Source organism: Calidris pugnax, unplaced genomic scaffold (genome assembly GCF_001431845.1).
Source record: "Calidris pugnax isolate Ruff unplaced genomic scaffold, ASM143184v1 scaffold44, whole genome shotgun sequence".
Classification (NCBI taxonomy): domain Eukaryota; kingdom Metazoa; phylum Chordata; class Aves; order Charadriiformes; family Scolopacidae; genus Calidris; species Calidris pugnax.
The window spans coordinates 5,223,118-5,241,963 of NW_015094506.1; the positions used below are offsets into that span (position 1 = coordinate 5,223,118).

Here is an 18,846-nt window from a genome sequence, read left to right on the forward strand (position 1 = left end):
TACAGAGCTGGTGGGAGGGAGCAGGCACCCTTCATAATCTCTTCAGTATGTATCTGAACCATTGATATGTCCCAGCCAGTGCCCTGCTCTCAGAAGGGCAGTGAGCAGTGGATGCAGCTGTGTAGGAGAAAGGAGAGATAGTTTTCCTCCTTAGCCTTGCAGCTGAACCAGGTGCGCACAGCCTCATGGGACCACCTGTCTCTTCCTCTATCCCGAGGTGTTGCTTTGAATTGTAATTTAGCCCCAGCTACTTTAGAAAGTAGAACCCTGTAATGCAACAAATTCCCACTTGATGTCTGTGCTGAGCCACTGAGTTGGTCAGTTGAGGATTGGTTCCTGCCATCTTGATATCCCGGTGCAGAGAGTTCCCCACCCTGGCAGTGGTACATGTAAAGGGACAAGTTCTTTGCTGTGAACTGGCTGTTCTTTTATTTCTCCCCATCATTTCCCCCTTGTTCTTTCTCTGTTGGCTAGCTGGGAAAGAATATGTGGCTCTGACCAAAATTTTTCCAACCACAATGGAAAATACTGCTGAGAAGAAGCCAAAAAATGTTGTCTGGAACTTTTAAAAAAATTGCCTGCTTTATTTTAAAGCCCTACCACAAAGTTTTCACCAGGCTTCTTCTAACTTTGAACATTAGAATAGGCTGGCTCTGGTTCTTCTTCCCCTTCCAAGTGAAGCAGCTCTGGTTCACTTCTCTCTAAGATTTTCCCAGCATGCTAATTCTTCTCTTCTCAGATTTGCTTTGACAGCAAACCTCGGATTATCAGCAAAGGGACCAAGGACACACCATCTGTCTGCTCCAACCTTTCTGCCAAACACAGTTTCCATGACAACAAGTGAGTGAACATTTTTTGTGCTGATGGGAGCAATCTCATCATAAGTCCAGACAGTTTAACTCCAAGGCCCTGGTCTCTTTCTTTCTTTCTTTCCTCCCTGTGTGTTCCAATCAGAGGGCAGCTCAAAGCATGATAAACAGCACCGTGTGCTTCACCCTGCTTGTTTGCTCCTGGTGCTGAGGGATTTCAGGCATGAGCAAAGCCCTTTGGAGTCAACCTAAGCTTTCCATGGACTTAATTTGCCTTTCAGTTTGGCCTTTACATAAAGGTCAAACCAAAGATCCTCTAGTTCGGTATCCTGCCTCTGACTGGTTGGTAATGAATGTTTAGGAAAACAAGAAACATGTCAAGTGCACAGTAATACAACCCCTTCTGGTTCCTGGCAACCTGAAACTTAGGGACTTGCTGAGCCAGAGGAGTTGGTATCTTTGCTGCATATTTTGAAATGTGTCCGATCTCTGAACTTGAGCAGGGCATCACCTGTGGGCTGAGGAGATTGAAAATACCTACCTAGGATTGGTATGGAGTGGGAGGGCAGGGGTTTGGTTTTCCCAGTGGGAGTTTTCCTCTCCCAGAGTTATTTTCTGTGTCCTTTGCCTACCCAGTCAAATGTGTGAAAGTCACATGTAAGGAGCAGGGAGTGAAGATTTTGCTCATCTGGTGCTTCATATTTCTCTGGCTGGCTGCAGGTGTCTAGTCCACATCGTGCGTTCCACCTCCCTGAAATATTCCAAGATCCGCCAGTTCCAGGAGCACTTCCAGTTTGACGTGTGCCGACATGAGGTGCGTTACGGCTGCCTGCGTGAGGACAGCTGCCACTTCGCTCATAGTTTCATCGAGCTTAAGGTCTGGCTGCTGCAGCAATATTCAGGTGAGTGTAACTTGCTGTAGGGCTGGTGATCTGTACACCCAGGTTTCCTCTAGTGTGTGCCCAGGGACAGCTGAGAGGGGAAGAAGGGTGGTTTGGGAGTCCTGATAAGTTGTCACTCACTTGTGCATATGTTTAACTGTCTCCTCAGGGACACAGAAAAGAGGGCCAAGGTGTTCTGTGGGATCGTAGAATCATAGAATGGTTCGGGTTGGAAGGGACCTTAAAGATCATCTAGTTCCAACTCCCCTGCCATGGGCAGGGACACCTTCCACTAGACCAGGTTGCTCAAAGCCCCATCCAGCTTGATCTTGAACATTTCCAGGAAAGGGGCACCCACAACTTCTCTGGGCAACCTGTCTTGCCACCCTTGCAGTAAAGAATTTCTTCCTAATATCTAATCTAAATTTCCCCACTTTCAGTTTAAAACCATTACCCCTAGTCCTATTGCTACACACTCCCCATCTGTCCTGTAGGTCCCCTTTAGGTACTGAAAGGCTCCCATAAGGTCTCCCCGGAGCCTTCTCTTCCCCAGGCTGAACAGCCCTAACACTCTCAGCCCATCTTCATAGGAGAGGTGCTCCAGCCCGCTGGTCATCTTCATGGCCCTCCTCTGGACCCGTTCCAACACGTCCATGTCCTCCTTATTCTGGGGACTCCAGAGCTGGATGCAGTACTCCAGGCGAGGTCTCACCAGAGCAGAGCAGAGGGGCAGAATCACCTCGCTCAAACTGCTGGCCACACTTCTTTTGACGCAGCCCAGGATGCGGTTGGCTTCATTAGGCCCTTGTTCCTTTATAGGTGCTACTGTAATTTGCAGACCAGCAAGCCTTTCCCTTGGTACCAGCTGCATAAGTTGAAATGATCATTAGGTAGGGCTGAACCCCCAGAGGTATTTTGGTGCTTAAATCCTGTGCGAGACACTAAATAGCAGTTGGGCCCCTGAGTGAGTGGTGCAGCGAGAATGGCAGCATGCACAGGTGACAAAGCAATTATATAAAGGAGGATTGCACATCTCAAGTTTCTCTAAACAAACTCACCAATAGTGGGAAATGAAAAGATACCTGGTGTTTACCAGGAAGGCTTTGATGACATACCTCTGAAAAGGCTATTTCAGAAATTATATTCAGGTCAGTCATATAACGACGCTGCCACATCTGGTACTTTCAGTCCTCTCTCTCTCTGACAGGCTGGAGGTTTTCTCTTGCTGCTCTCCTGTTAACCAAGTAGATGCTGGCCCACCCATAATGCTATCTGCTATTTTTTCACTGCAGGGTCTTGTTTATTGCAGGACCCAGCCCAGTGATGGGAGTACTGCAGAAAGGAAACATCTTATGGATTTTTTTTAACCCATTCTCTGATGTAACTGGAGGCATCTTCTTTAATTTACTGTTCCAGTGCCTGTCACCGTAGTTCAGTGCAGTCCTCTGCCCTGGTGTGGCTCATGAGGGAACGAGTAGCACACTGTGGCAGATGCTATCTTTTATTCTTCCTGTTTGGCCTCACTTACTTGTGTCCACAGGAAATTAAAAAATTACACCACCAGAGTTTCTAGGACAGCATGTTGCCAGTGAGCTGCAGGCCACCATTGCTGCCCTGTATGCTTATGATACTGCCTGTAGTACTCTGGGCACTCTAGTATTCAAGCACAGTGCTCTTTTCCCTACCCCATGGTTTTGGGGTTTTTTTTAGTGTTTGTTTTCTGCTTTTTGGGTTTTTTTGTGGTTTTTTCTTAGAAAAGGTTTCTTTGCTCCCTTCTTCCCTCTCTCCCTGTTTCTTTCCCTTCAGCCTGTAGAAGAAATGGTTAGATTGATTTTTACTTCTTGCCTTCGAAGAAGTGATTTCATAAAGGGAAGCTGAGGAGATGAAACCAGCCATGAATTTAGTTGCAGAGGTGGTCAGTGAGCCTTGTGCTTATTCCTGTCTTTTCCAACAATGGGAGAGCCATCATCTTTTTGGGTTTCTTTTCTGCAGGGCTGTATATATGACCCTGCTGTCCTTGGTAATTTGCCTTCCTGGACTGGTAATTATTACCTCTCTTAAGTGTAGCCCTCATTAAGGAAACGGAAATGAAAGGTAGTTGTCAACATTCTCTGGGAATGCTTTAGCTTTGGAGCAGAGAGTTTGATTTGGACACCATTTGCTCTGCAAGAATAGGAAGCATCATTCATAGCAGCTTGCATTTGGAACCAGTGGGCTGTTGCACTTCACAGCCATTTGAGCTTTTACAGGGGCCGTTGCTTTGTTGTTGGGGATAAAGGATTGTATTAGTGGAGTAAAGCTTCCCAAGCTCTGAAAATTTGGACAGGCAGGGCTATTTTCTTGTTCGCTGTGGCTTTTCACAGAGACATCTTGCTATCTTCTTCCATCAGTGGAAAGCGCAGAGTCTTTGTCCTCAGTAATGATGTTGCAAAAGATGCTGAAATGTTATAAGTAATCAACACATGGGCCTTTTGGTTCCCAGATGATCTCTTTGGGACAGTTCATACTTAGTAGAGCTGGTGTATTGGAAAACATCCTTTCATATTTGGGAGAGGTTTTTTTTTTCACAACCACATTTCTACACTGTATTGTTGAGTGAGTTCAGATTTCTGGGGCTGGGAGAAGGCAGTCACTTGCTAAGAACTTCATTTGAAATTCAGTCTTCTGACAAGAGCTGTATATGCTGCTTCTGTTGGTTCTGCATGTCCAGGATCACAGGTCAGGCGTGCAGAATGGAGAAGATGGAGGTTGTTTTGGCCCTTTCTCTGGTAGGTCCAGTGCAGCATGTTAACTCTTTGCTGTGACTTTCCCAGCTTTGTAGTTTTTGTCCCCAAAGTACACATCAGTATTGTGTCCAGCCCTGGCATACTTGGACACAGAAGAGGGAGTTGTAATTTTTCTAACTCTACACAATTTCTTCTGGAATTACTGGTTAAGAAGGAGAAAATCCACAAACAGCTCTGATCTGGGAGTAATACCAACTGTGCAACAGCTGCCATTTTGGAGGCCTGAGCAAATGTTCTTGAAGAATGGTAAAGTTTCCTGAATGTTTTTAATCTTGTCCAAGCCCTGTACAAATAGCAGTATTGTTGATTTGAACAGCTGAAATCAGAGATGGGGAAACTGAGGTCATGAATGCTGTGACTTACCCATGTTACGCACAGCTTAAGCTGGGATGAAAACCTGTGTTTGCTGGCCTTTAAGTCCTGGAACATGCTGGCTCCCAGATCAAAGATCGTGTCCATGTGGCATGCCTCGGGAACACCACACTTCAATAATAAAAGCTGTAGGCAAAAACAAAGCAAGCAGTTTTACAGCCTGCCAGTGCTGGGGGTGCTGCACCATGGCCATCCTCAGCACTCCAATTGTTGCTGTCAGCTGGCCGTTTTAAGATGCTTGCTTCAGGTTTTTTTGGTGGCTCTCTTGGGTCTTTTTAGCCCTTAAGTAACATGAGGCTATTTTGTAACAGAATCCTCACATTGACCAGACGGTTCCTACTCTTACATACTTTTCTCTCACTGTGTAGTGCTCTGAGAATCGTAGCACCCATCTAGCTGGTTGATGTTGGCAGGGGCCATTCCCTCGCCACTTGAGTTGTTCAGGAGTTAATTCCTTAGATAAGGTCTGACCAACCCTTTTCCTTGTTGTCTGATGTTGCATTTCTGATTCCTGAAACCTTGCAGATCTTTCCTTGCTGGTTACATACTAGCAGTTGTTCCTTGGTGTTTGTGTTCAATTTCAACTTTCCTCTTGGACTATTGATTGACGTGTGTAACAGGATAATCTTGAAGTGTGTAACAGGCTAATTAATCCCAGCAGGGCTTAGGTGAGACTTTTAGGATCTCTCTGATCTTCCAAGCTAGTGGGAAAACCTCCAATATGGAGTAGATAAACAGTAACAAAGCATTGTCTTCAGGATTTGGGTAGTATCTGTTGATCCGGTGTCAAGCATCAGCATCTTGGAGGCAGCCTTTGGGTCCTTTGCACACAGCCTGAGCAGAATGCCAAGTCTGAGTGAGTCCAGGGGACCGAACTCGTCTCCTTTCATCTGCTTAGAATGGGAGTGCTGGAGAGAGGAACTCCCCAGCCTGTGCTTGAACACATTCTGTGGTGGTGTCAGATTCCCTCACAACTGATGCCCTGACATTACCAGTGGGGACTGTTGGGAGCTCTCAGCCACACAGTGGTTTCTAAGCCCCATCATAGGAAGTCCTGCAACCTTTTCCTCCCTCTCTTCTGTTGGCCGAAGCAGGGTAGATCAAACCCTGTCTCCTTTTGTTCCCAGGAATGACCCACGAAGATATCGTGCAGGAATCTAAGAAGTACTGGCAGCAGATGGAGGCACATGCCAGCAAACCAGCCAACAGCATGGTAAGTAGGGTGCATCTAGGGCTTGCAGCCTGATTTTGCTCCCCACTGTTCCAGCACTTTTTCTCTCTTTTCTTCCCACTGCTGTGCCTGACCAGTCCCAGGCAGACCAGGCTGGACATTGAGGAGTAGGACAGCTGAGAGCCTCCCAGTGATGAGCTTTGTGCTTGTTTTGCAGTTTCGTATCTGCTCTGTTCAGTCGCGGGGTGAAGCCTGCAGAGCAGGGAGGGCAATGTGCAGAGAGTGGTGCTGCATGCAACGCCTTGCTACTGAAACTGGGGACAATGGCCACACAGAGTGGGGATCAAAGGGGTCCTGCTGCCCTTTAGTGGCCAAGGGACGATATGGCAGTGTGAAGGACTGAGAAATGACACAAGACCCACAGGACTGCTCTAAACACAAGAGAGGGTGGAACTCAGGTGCTGTTGGCGCTGGGCAGATAGTAGTGCTTTGCCAGGAAGAGGCTGTGAGCTTTGCCTCTCTTTGTGCCACCAGTCTCTCGGTGTGGGAGAAGGTGCCTCTGGCTGCACCCTCCAGCACTGCTGAGAGCTTTCTCTGGAAAAGTGTCTTATAAGCAAAGAGCACCTCTTCATTAGCTCTCTTCCAGCCTGTTGGCTGTGGGTGGTGCTGCCTTACCTGTTTTTTCCCCAAGGGGGTGTTCTGTAGTGTAGGAGCAGAGCCCACCCAGCGAGGACAATTCCCAGCCCAGCCCTGAGGTTGTACAAAAGCAGTTTTGCCATTAGAGCAGGGAGTTTTTGTTCTTTAATTACTTTCAGAAGATAGGTCTGATGAAATTAGAAACTTCATGCCTCCTAGTTAGTTGTCAGGCACAGGAACAATTCTCTCTCCTGCAAAATGTTTAGGGAAAGTGTTGTGAATCCTTTTTGTTCCCACTTGACAGCTTGCTTTCCCCTTGTGGAGGCCTGAGCTCCCCAGCCCTTGCCCTGTGTCTCACTGTTAGAGCAAGCGTGCTTCACATTTGTTTGGGACCCGGGAGCCCTTCTGCAGACACCAGCACTGAGTGCAGCCTGTGAGCACCCTGGGGAGGAGGTGTTGTAGAGCAAGGGGATCTGAGTCACTCCTGTGGTGTGTAGTAGCTTTTTTTGGCTAGGTTATGGGCCAGCAGAAGTGTTCTGAAGGCTGTACGCCACTGATGCTGGGGAAAAGCAGGTCTGATGGGCATGGGTTAGCCCAATAGGAAAGATGTGGGTGACTGCACTTGCTGCTTGCAGTGGGCTCTGTGTCCACCTGTGTACTGGTTATGCTTCATGAGATGGAGTTATCTTTGGGGAGATGCTCAGCACCATACCTTTGTGGCCTGTTCTGCTGTTGTGGTCTGAAATAGATGGAGGAGAGGAAAGGGAAGCAGCAGTCCAGAATAACTAAGGTCTCTAGTTCCCAAAGCTGTCTCACTTGCTTAAGGAAAATGTTCTAGCCTCAGGAAGCTGAGAGGGCAAGTTTCTACAGACTGTATTCACTGTGAGAAGTGAGCCTGGATGATCTGACTGGTCCCTGCAAACAGAGCTAGCTGTCATCTCTTTCTACCTGGTGTGAGCACAGAGGCCTGCATCTCCACAGTGGAGGAAACTAAGTTTGAATTTGACGCAGTTTGTGACAGTAGTTGGATTTAAATTATCAATCACTGCCCCATGGAGAGTGAAGTCTAGTGACTAGTTCTGTCCTGGCTGCTGTGGATCTGCCTGTGTTTTCCAGAAAACTCTGACTTGCCATTCTCTGTGCATAATCTGGGGATAAAAAAAAAGATAGATGGACAGCTGTTTTCCTGTAAGCCTTGCAGCTTCAAATTCACCTTTGTCTGAAGGTGCTGCTGTTGGAAGAACAGGTTGTTCAGCAGGCATGGTCAGAGTATGTCCTCTGAAGCCTATGGGATCTGGATGCTGAGCAAGGGTTTCTTTTCTGGCTCTTGATGCTTGCAGGAGGCAGAGAATCAGAGAGAAATGCCAGTGCCTGCTACATCAGCTGTCAGGGGATGGGCAGAGAGCTACAGTTTCTGGGCCCTCTGGGCAGTGTTAGGGCTGTTGGCCAATGTCAAAGTCTGGTTGCGTCCCACAAATGCCTGTCAGAGCTGGACTGCACCCTCCACCCTTCTAGGGCATTGGTTTGTGCGGAGGTGAAGCATTAGCATTGTTGGTACAGGCAGAAAGAGCCGAGTAGTGGCACTGTCAGTTGTCTGCAGGGCTTGGCAGCCTGGCACTGACACTGTGCAGGGAGACAGAGTCCAGTTGGTCAGATGCATGTGTTTGCAATAGCAAACCATGGCTTTGGCATCAGCACGTAGTCAGCCAGAGGGCTGTGCTCCAGGACCAGACACTGGCTTGCTGCTGAAGACCCTGGGGGCAGGACTAATATATCTATTGAGAGATGTTTACTTTTGCCATTATTTTCTCCTGTCCAAGCAGGCTAACATGACTCAGAGTTTTCTCAGCGTCCTTCCAGCTTTCCAAGTTGCTGCCTGGCAAAGACAACTTCCCAGGAGTGCTGTAAAAGCAGACCCCTCCTTCCCACCATCCCGTGTGATCCGTGCTCACCCCGGTGCCCTCTGGTCAGCGGAAGCAAAGTCGCTCCCAGGGATTTTGCTGCGGTTTTGTCACAGTTGCCAGTTGGACTCAGTCAGCGGCTTGGGCTGTCCAGTTGTGGAGGAAATAGGCAGGCAGCGTACAGGGATCCAGCAGCTGTGATGATGCAGGTCAGGAGACCTACCAAGAAGTGGAAGGTGAAGGCAGCTAAACACCTGCCAGGGACCTCACTCTTGTCCCCACAAATTTGGCCCCATAGAGGCTGCTGTAGGACTAAACCCAGGGGAGGCAAATTGAAGAGGTAGTCAGCAGGACAGTCTGGGTGTCCTACCATCACATCCCTAGGAATTAAAGGGGTTTTGTCCTCATTTTTTCTGTTTTTCAAGAGCTATTCTGTTTTTACTCCACTAGCCAGCTGTAGAATCCCCATAAAAAATGGCCTCAGAATTAACAATTTAAGCATTGGAAATGAAAGTCTCTAATAAGGGGTACGTGCATCTAAGTACAGCTCCCTTGGGTAGGTGGTTGAGTAACCTGGGCTCCTCATATAGTCCCCTGAGGCACGTGGCTTCTCCAGAGAGCATTTCAGTATTGCTGAGAGGAGTTCCTGAAGTGGAGAGACACAAGTGGCCACGCTGGGGCTGTTGCTTTCTGCAAAGCCTGGAGAGCTGTCGTGCCAAAGACTTTTATTTATTTGGTTGCCATGGTGCATAGCTAACACTATATTGTCTGGCTTCATAGCAAGGGGTGGTGCCACAGCCCGAGGCACTTTTGCCTGGCTTCGTCTGCTAGAGCCTCATGTGATACTAATTTCCACACTGTTGGTTATCAGTGGCCTGCCAGGTATGTGTCTTGCCTTTACAAATGCAGTCATGTCGCAGCAACAACAGCGGCTTTGATTTTTTGCTTGGCTTCTAATTCCCTGGGAGCAAACATGCCCACTAGATTGACCAGCAGTTTGCATGACTGATGAAGAAGTGCACAGGGCTTCTTTTTGTTAAGAATTTGTGAAAAAAAGCAGCCCAGATCACCAGAATTACCCAAGAAACATTTTCTTTATCTCTCATGTATTGTGCCTTCTGGAGCCACTCGATTTTTAATTTTGCTGGGTCAGTAGATTTGAGCCAAGCTTCCTGGCTGTGCTGAGAGATCTGTCACCTGGAGGATTATGTGGCAGATATCACTGGGCTGATGAAAGGGAATATGCCAGCAGTGCTATTATATTACCTTAGGCCTGTGTGTTTGATGGGTCAGTGGTGAACTGTAGTGTAATTTTCTTTGGAGACAGGTGGAGATTAAAACTACTGTTCAAAGGCCACACGTCTCATAGGGAGACATCTTACTGCCTTCTATGACATCTAGATCTCGGCCCTGCTCATCCAGCTGCTTTGATGTGTTCTTGGTGGTCACCAGCACTGGTGAAAGCTGACAGATCAATGAGTAGTGTGCTAGATGCCACCAGAAGGGCTGTTCTGCAGATGAGTAGGCCAGAATCACCACTGCTTTTCAAGAGAGATAATGGTTGTAGGGAAGGGTCCTTTTGCTGAGATATTCAAAGCAGTGATGGCCTCTTGTAGTCAGCACAGGCAAAGGTCAGCTCTCTGGTCAGCTTTTCACAGCGACGGAGGACCCTGTGTCAGCTCTGCTTCTCCAGAAGACTGAGTCAGGAGGATGCAGAGTGGTAGTCAATAGCTTATGTGGCGTTTCCTGGGAGATGCTTTGATTCTGCACCGCCTGTGCTTGCTGCTTTCCCTTTGCTGAGGGATGCACGTAGGGTTGATGCTACTGCTGATCAATTGCTTGCAGAAGCCTCCGCCTCAGGAACGTGGTTTGCTTGTCTGCTCAGGGTTAGAAGTTGAGTCGTGGCAGCTGGGATGGGCTGCTTACGTGGGTAGCAGTCAGAGAGCTGTTTTACTGGTACATGACCTTTGTGCTTCCAGAATGTGAAAGCAAGGACAGGTAGCCTGGGAGAAATGAAGAGAAATTATCTGAGCAGCAGTCTGATCAGGTTAAGAAAGCTAAAGCCCTGAGAGAAGCAAATCTAGCCAGGGATGTCAAGGGCAACAATAAAAGCTTCTACAGGTATGTCAGTAATAAAAGAAAGACTAGGGCAAATGTGGACCCTCTCCAGAAGGAAACAGGAGACCTGGTTACCAGGGATATGGAGAAGGCCGAGGTACTGAATAGCTCTTTTACCTCAGTCTTCACTGGCAAGTGCTCTAGCTGCACCACCCAAGTTGCAGAAGGCAAAGGCAGGGTCTGGGAGAATGAAGAACCACCCACTGTAGGAGATCAGGTTCAAGACCATGTAAGGAACCTGAAGGTGCACAGATCTATGGGACTTGATGAGAGGCATCCACAGGTCTTGAGGGAACTGGCAGATGAAGTTGCTAGGCCACTATCCATCATATCGGAGAAATTGTGGCAGTCTAGTGAAAGTTCTCACTGACTGGAAAAGGGGAAGCATAACCCCCATTTTTAAAAAGGGGAAAAAGAAAGACCCAGGGAATGGCAGGCCAGTCAGTCTCACCTCTGTGGCCAGCAAGATCATGGATGGAGCAGATCCTCCTGGAAACTGTGCTAAGGCACATGGAAAATAATGAGGTGCTTGGTGACAGCCAACATGGCTTCATTAAGGGAAAGACCCAGGGAATGGCAGGCCAGTCAGTCTCACCTCTGTGGCCAGCAAGATCATGGATGGAGCAGATCCTCCTGGAAACTGTGCTAAGGCACATGGAAAATAATGAGGTGCTTGGTGACAGCCAACATGGCTTCATTAAGGGCAAATCATGTTTGACAAATTTGGTGTCTTTTTACAATGGTGTTACAGCGTTGGTGGATAAGGGAGGAGCAACGGACATCATCTGCCCGGACTTGTGCAAAGCATTTGATGCTGTCCTGCACAACAGCATTGTCTCTGAATTGGACAGGCATGGATTTTAATGATGGACCACTCAGAGGATAAGGAACTGGCTGGGTGGCTGCACTCAAAGAGTTGTGGTCAACGGCTTGATGTCCAAGTGAAGACCAGTGCTGAGTTTGTTCCCCAGGGGGTGCTACTGGGACCAGTGCCATTTAACATCTTTTTGGCAATATGGATAGTGGGATTGAGTGCACTGTGAGGGTGGTGAGACACTGGAACAGGTTGCCTAGAGAAGTTTTGAATGCCCCATCCCTGGAAGTGTTCAAGCCTAGTCTAGTAGAAGGTGTCCCTGCCCGTGGCAGGGGAGTTGGAACTAAATGATCTTTAAGGTCCCTTCCAACCCAAACTGTTCTAGGATTCTATGATTCACAGTTGGCTCTAAGACCAGGGTGTTCATAAATGTTCTTGCTTGTACCCTCATAAACTCCTGTGCCCAGGGCCACTGACAACCAGTAAGGTTTGCTCTTTGGTTTGGAAATGAACTGGAGACACCAGCCTTATGTCTTCTGGTGGTGGTACAAAATATCAATGGCTTTCCAGAGATCAGCACAGAAAACACTGGAGAGGCAGCGGTGATACATGACTTGCTCTATTCTTTTCCCCTTCCACAGTCTCTTAGTCATAATCCCAAAAGAGCCTTCTCAAGGAGACAGGTAGAAGGCCAATGAAGTTAAGTGGCTCAGAGGATATGAAAGATGTGCATTGACAGTTGTAGCTCTGTCCAGATTAACTGTCTGTGAGGCCTGGTGCAAAGGAACTGTGAGGGGTGGAAGCCTGCCCAGAAATGGCTTTGAAGGGTATTAACAAGAGGACCCAGCTCTGAATTCAGTGTGTCAAGTATTAGAGGTGACATGAGCCTCTTGGTCCGAAAGCGGGAGTGGTGGGTCCTGCACTGTGGCACAGCCTGGCCTCCTCCCAAGGGGGGCTCTCTTGTCTGTGCGACTGAGCTCTCTCCATGGGTAGCGAGGGGGACATGGATTGTCCTCCCTGCGGGGAAGCGGGGATTAAGCGCTGGGGCAGGTCTCGCAGAGCTCGTCTGTACATGGAGATATGCTGGAGGGGTTTTGCAGCCAGGCCTGGTCAGTGCTTGAAGCTGCCAGGCTGGCTGTGCTTTTGGCCAGATGTCAAAGCCCAGGAAGTCATGCTGAAGCAAGTAGTGGTTTTGCTCCTGTCTGATATCTCGATGGGCCACCAGCTAATGCTGGCTGGAGAGCTGGGCTGCTTCTGATTTAATCTGGGTTGTTGCTGGCACGCGGGCGTGCAGGGAGCTGCCAGCTGCATTTTGGCTCCCTTTGCTGAGATTGTGGCTCTCTTCCCCAGGCTTCTCCTCGGGCTCCCACGTCAAGCACCTTTGACCTCCAGATGAAATTTGTATGTGGCCAGTGCTGGAGGAACGGGCAGCTGGTGGAGCCAGATAAAGACCTCAAGTACTGTAGTGCCAAAGCCCGCCACTGGTGAGTAATGCAACCTTCTCTTTCGCCGACCTCTCCTCAAGGGTAGGAATTTATCCTCTCACCTTCCCCAGGGCTTCATTTGGCCTCTTTGGAAGAGGCTGTAAGATTTCCTAGTGGCCTCTTGCTGCTTGGGGTGTTTGTCACTATAGCAAGCATTGCAGAGAGACGATTTCCAGGTTCCAGCTCTCTTCTCACTGTTTGTACTCGCTGCCAGCATTATGCAGGCTGTTACTCTGGTGTGTGCAGTCCAGCTCCCACAATTCCCTTTTTTCCCAGTTGCTATTATTTCTTCTTAGGAAGGTCACTAAGATAGTTCTCCTCTGCACTTATTTATACTCCTAGTTGTTTGCAGATGTCTGTCAGGTCACTATTAAAAATGGTTCAAGGTATTCTGCTTCCTTTTAAATTAGTTTCCTTGGCTCTTTCATTGCTTTGCTTGCTCTTCTCTGACACATGTCTTGTCTGTTTGCACCTCCTGGCACCTTGGGGCTTGTGAGGATGTTTGGAGTGATAGAAGAGGGATATCAGCTGGGAAGGCACCATTGGGTCATGGAAATTGTGGCATTCTCACCTAGGCAGCCCAGCAGGACAGGATGGAAGGTTTATAGGGCTTCACTTCCCATAACACAAGTCACAAAGGCACAGTCCAGCATCCTATTGCAAATATAAGACCTTTGATGAAAAAGAAACAGAAGGAGCAGTTACTGGAAGAAGTAAGCAGGTGAGGGTCACTTCCTGAAATGGGAAGGATAAGACCTCTTTGTGCAGCTACTGATGAGAGCTGGGGATTTTGCCCAGGTATCTCCTGGTGATCGCTTGCTGGTGCTGCAGGAGAATTAATACTTCCTGGCACCTGTTCATAAGACAGTGCTTGTAATGACTTGCATTTCTGCTGCACCATTCAAGCAGAAAATATTCCCGAATGTTTTTCATGGATTTGATTGCACAAGAATTGGCTGTGTTGAAGGGTGGAATGCAGCTGTTTAGTAATCCATGGTGATGCCATGTGAGACCTGGGAGAGACTTTTGCACCTAAATGAGAAGACATACCCCAGGAAATGCGTGATAAGTTCAGGGAGAAATCCTTCTAAAACACCCTTCTTGTCACTTCTCTGTCACAGACTGTGTGTGTCTAGGAGCAGCCGGATAGTGCGGGGACAAGCTGGAGTGGAGGATCTGGTCACCTCTCAATACTTAAGGGTCTCTCTGAGGAAAACAAAACCTTGGTTTGCTCTTCCTTTTGCCTCTCTTGATTTATTCTCTCTTCCTCAGTTGGACAAAGGAACGTCGCGTCCTGCTGGTGATGTCCAAAGCAAAGAAGAAGTGGGTATCTGTCCGACCACTGCCTTCCATCCGCAACTTCCCACAGCAATATGATGTAAGTGCCATGCCCAGCACGGCCAGGTGCCCCTTCCCCTTCCCTCCCACCTTGATGCAGTGCTTTGAGGTCTGGTCCCTTACAGACGTAGCAGGGAGGCAGGCATGTGTTGGCTGAGGTGGGAGACAAGGACAGACGGATGGCAGCAAGATCTCAAAGACATCCAGCAAAAGGGTGGAGCAGAAAAAGGGATGGCACCCTTTTAAACTACTTTATGCACGTATGCGAGTTTCTGATGTTGTTGTTAATACAGTCACTGTCTCGAGAAGTGGCTGGCACAGGGTTTGGGAACGAGATTTAAGTCTCCCCTTAGGTCAGGGTTTCTCAATGTGGGTGAGAGGCGAGACGAAGCGCTTGGGAGAAGCCTATCCCCTTGCTGTGGCTGTAGATTATGAAATGTGCTCACAATGTGTTTTAAAAGTAAAACTAAGAACTTAGCTAAGGCGCCATGTGCAGTGAGGAAAACTACAGATATCCAACCTCCAACCCCAACCCTGAATATGGGAATTGATAGTTTCCCTCACACTCTCCTTTCCTATCTCCCTGGAAGGAGAAAGCTCCTCTCCCCCTACCCTACGGGATCTGCTGTCCCTTAGTCCATGGGCAGGCACAAGGCCACGTGTGAGGCCTTGAGCACTCTCCAGTTGCTAGAATCTGAGGAGGGGAGCAAGCGTTATTAACAGCTGCTGCAGTAGGAGATGGGGCCAGCAGGTGAGTTGCAGATGGTGTGGCAAAGCAGGTTGCCAGACGAGGGTGTGCGTTGCCTGAGCTCCCGCCCAACCCCAGCCAGAGAAGAACAGCGTTGTCTCTCCTCCTTGGTGTTTGTGGGCCAGTTGGTCTCCACACTGCTGTCCTCCTCTGGTGGCAGGACTGGGGGAGAAAGGATGATCAGTAAATGTGATGCTTGGAATGCTTCTCATTTTCTCTGGCAATGATGCTGTTGGTGGCTGGGAGGTAAAGCTGTGTGGTCTAAGCAAACTGTAAGGCCACATCTCCTGCTTGGAGATGGCTGGAGAATGAGTCACCTTTGGGGACCAGCAATGTGACCAGCAAGCAGGAGACACTGTCAGGTCAATTCAGGTTGCTCCCTGCTGTCTCCCCCAGGGCCAGTGCTAAGCATAGCTGCTCCCAGTCACCTGTGGAAATGGCAACCAGAGAGAGGCCAAGTGCTGAACTGAGCTGCCTGCATGTTTATAGGGAAAACTTACCCTTTGTGTCATCAGGAGCTTGAGTAAAACAAGCATGAGTTAATGGCGTATGAAGTGTCCTGTTTGTGACCTCTCCTGTGTGCAGTTTAATGTCCCGGTTGGTTTTTTGAACCCACTGTCCCCTCTAGCAAGGAGTGTTTGTGCAGATGCTAAATTTTGCTCTCTGTGTTTTGACAGTTGTGTATCCATGCACAAAATGGCAGGAAATGCCAGTATGTGGGCAACTGCTCCTTCGCCCACAGCCCTGAGGAGAGAGACATGTGGACCTTCATGAAGGAAAATAAAAGTGAGTGGGGGAAAATATGGGACACAGAGAGTTTGGGGAGAGGGAAGATGCGGTTTGGGCAGTGGATGCAGAGTCTGTTAAGACATACTCTTGACAACAGAGATGGAGCTGGACAGAGCTGGTACCATGAGCCTGGGTGGGATTATGGGGCAGGTCTGTCTACAGTAATTTAGAGCTGCTTACCTTAAATGTGCACATATAGTCGAGTCCCTCGCTCTGAGACTAGTGCACATTGCTCCATTGCTGCTCTCCCTTTCTGCAGCACTTTGAATCCACCCTGTTCTACCCCTCCAGTTGCCTGTACTGTCCCAGGCCCGGCTCAGTGTGGAGCTCTGCCAGAGCACCAGTCCTGACCTGTAGATGTTTCTGTATCTTCCTTGCCTGTCTTGTATCTGCCTTGGCTTTCTTGCCCATTTCTGCTCATATGCCGTGCTTCTGGGCTGCGGCACTCCCTGCTCATGGCATTGTATTCAAAGGGGCGGATTTGAGATCCTGAATGAGAACATCGTTGGGTGGTGCCTTTGTGGAGGAGCTTGTCTGGAATTAATTATGCAGGCTCCCAACTTACCTTTTGGAGGAAAGCTAGGGGGTTGCCCATGTCCTGGACTGCCAGCTCTGGCAGCAATCCTTGTTTTTTCAGACCAACAGCAAGCTGTTTGCAAGGCCCAGTGAGAACCCAGTGCTCACCTAGCGCTGTTGGGAAAAGCCCGTGGAAAGCTTGAAGGTTTCAGCCCTGCCCTAAGTTTATTTGGTCTTTGTGCTTGGATGGAGGGTCCTTCTGATGGGCCAAACGCTGTTATTTATTGCAGTTCAAGTAATTTCATTGCTGACGCCTTTAAAGCACATCAGACCAGTCTGGGTGTGTTTGCTCAAGCATGAAGGTGAATCTTCAAACAGCGTTGTTTCAGTTTGGGGGAATTTGCATTCATTATCCCCAATTGCCTTGAGTTCCTCAATTACCATTTAGTGAGGAGTAAATCACCAACACATCGCACTTACAGCATCGCATCGGTGTCTGCAAACATTTATATTTCTGTAACCTTTCTCAGGAACTGATGTTGGAAAGGCAGATGTCAAAGCTTCCACTCAAAGTTTCTGTTCCCACTAGTATCCTGAGAGGGTTTTAAACCAAAAGCACCCGCAGACATTGACTGCGCTCCTCTGGGCAGGTGTTGAACTCCAGGCAGGCTGTCATTAGGTCTTCCTCCCCAGCACTTCCTGTGGCCAGCTTACTTAAGGGTTCTTCTCCTTTTCGAGTGCTGAAGATGAAGCTTAGGCTTAGAGGGAAGGGATGGATCTGAATCCAGCCCCTACCTTGGCTCCCTGGCTGGAGTGAGATGCCTGCTGAGGTCAAGCAGAATCAGGCCTGATGGAGAATCACCTTGTAGGGTGAAGTCTATGGAGATCTTGGGACACTTTCCCTCCTTCCTGAATACTTTGTCTGGCTGTGGTCACAGTTGCCCCTCAATTCATAGAAGACACCTCACCACACCAGGCAGTGTGTGTGAATTTGGCTCCTCTCCCCAGGGTTCTCATCTGGGCAGGTGACATAGGTCCTCCAGAGGCTTTCAGTCTGGTGGCGGGTGCTGCTGCACAGGAGATGGGAGTAAAGGGCTGCCCCAGCGTTCATCCTTTCCTTGTAGTTTGTGCGTGGTGTGGGAGGTTGTCTGAGTGACTTCATGGGTCGCCTTTGTGCAGTACTAGATATGCAGCAGACCTATGACATGTGGCTAAAGAAACACAATCCTGGGAAGCCTGGAGAGGGGACACCGCTCACCTCGCGAGAAGGGGAGAAACAGATCCAGATGCCCACTGACTACGCTGACATCATGGTAATCAGCTGATTGCTTGTTCTTCTTCCCTTCTCCTACCAGTGCTGAGAGCCTGTCACTCCTGTGTGGGGAGGATGCTAGCAGGGGCTGTATTGCTCTTGTGGGAAGGACCCCATGGTAGGTTAAACGGACACTTTAGAGCAGCCCAGCAAGGACAGCACAGATGAGGTGGGAAGGGATTGACCCGGGGTCAGCAAGGCTCTGCAATGGCTTTTCTGTTAATCCTCGAGTCGGTAGGGCTCTACCTTAGGTTCCCTTGTGCGTGGGCTCAGCCTCTCCCCAGGGTTCCTGCGTGCTCCTGGGAAAGCTGGCAAAGACATTGCTGGCCTGTCGGAAAAGGGGGAGAAGGTTGGAGAAGACCTGGATCAGGAGCCTGGGAAAACTAGAGGCAGATGTGTCTCCTTAGTGCAGGAGTGGTGGCTGTTGTAAGGATTTGTGCTCCTGAAGAGTCCTGCATTGCCTGTGCACCTGAGGGCCTTGCAGTCAGACCCCATGGGGGCCACAGTAGGGGCAGGGGGGGTTATGTCAGTGAACTGAGCTGCCCTGTTCTGAGCCCATTTGAGCTGTAGGTAGACCTCAACAAAGCATCTCCTCTGCTCCCCTTTAGTGGCAGCACGATGCCATGAAGATGATATGGCAGGGAAGTGCAGGAGGTCATAGGCTGAGTGGAGCTTCCAGAAGGAAAGGGGTAGAGGCCCAGCGGAAGGCCAGTGGGTGGGACTGTTAACACACTGACTGGTGCTTTGCCCTCTCTGCACCGGTTAGATGGGCTACCACTGCTGGCTCTGCGGGAAGAACAGCAACAGCAAGAAGCAATGGCAGCAGCACATCCAGTCGGAGAAGCACAAGGAGAAGGTCTTCACCTCGGACAGTGACTCCAGCTGCTGGAGCTACCGCTTCCCCATGGGCGAATTCCGGCTCTGCGAAAGGTACTGTTGTCTGGTCTCCCTCCTGTGCTGCTGCTGCTGCAGGGATGGGGCAACAGGCCCAGGGCCTCCATCATCCCTCCGCTCCTTCACCAACTCCTCCTCCTCTCACAGAGTCCCCAGGGACTTCTGCTTGGAGGAGGAGCGGGATGAGCTGACAGGTGGGGGTGATGGTGAGGCTGTTGTTGGACCCCAGAGGTGGTCAGCCACTCTACTAAGTGGTAAAAGTACACTCCTGAGCACA

The 18,846-nt window shown here is 49.2% G+C and overlaps 1 protein-coding gene across 8 annotated transcripts in view; it reads left to right on the forward strand.

Moving 5' to 3' along the window:
* Nucleotides 1-18,846, forward strand: part of ZC3H7B (zinc finger CCCH-type containing 7B) — a 46,183-nt gene that overhangs the window by 23,260 nt on the left and 4,077 nt on the right. For all 8 annotated transcript variants that reach the window (XM_014963934.1, XM_014963937.1, XM_014963940.1 and 5 more), the window contains exons 15-22: nucleotides 740-840; nucleotides 1,530-1,711; nucleotides 5,976-6,061; nucleotides 12,839-12,972; nucleotides 14,245-14,350; nucleotides 15,736-15,844; nucleotides 17,543-17,676; nucleotides 18,442-18,605. In XM_014963934.1, coding sequence (XP_014819420.1) covers nucleotides 740-840; nucleotides 1,530-1,711; nucleotides 5,976-6,061; nucleotides 12,839-12,972; nucleotides 14,245-14,350; nucleotides 15,736-15,844; nucleotides 17,543-17,676; nucleotides 18,442-18,605 — 1,016 coding nt within the window. The remainder of the gene's footprint in view (nucleotides 1-739; nucleotides 841-1,529; nucleotides 1,712-5,975; nucleotides 6,062-12,838; nucleotides 12,973-14,244; nucleotides 14,351-15,735; nucleotides 15,845-17,542; nucleotides 17,677-18,441; nucleotides 18,606-18,846) is intronic.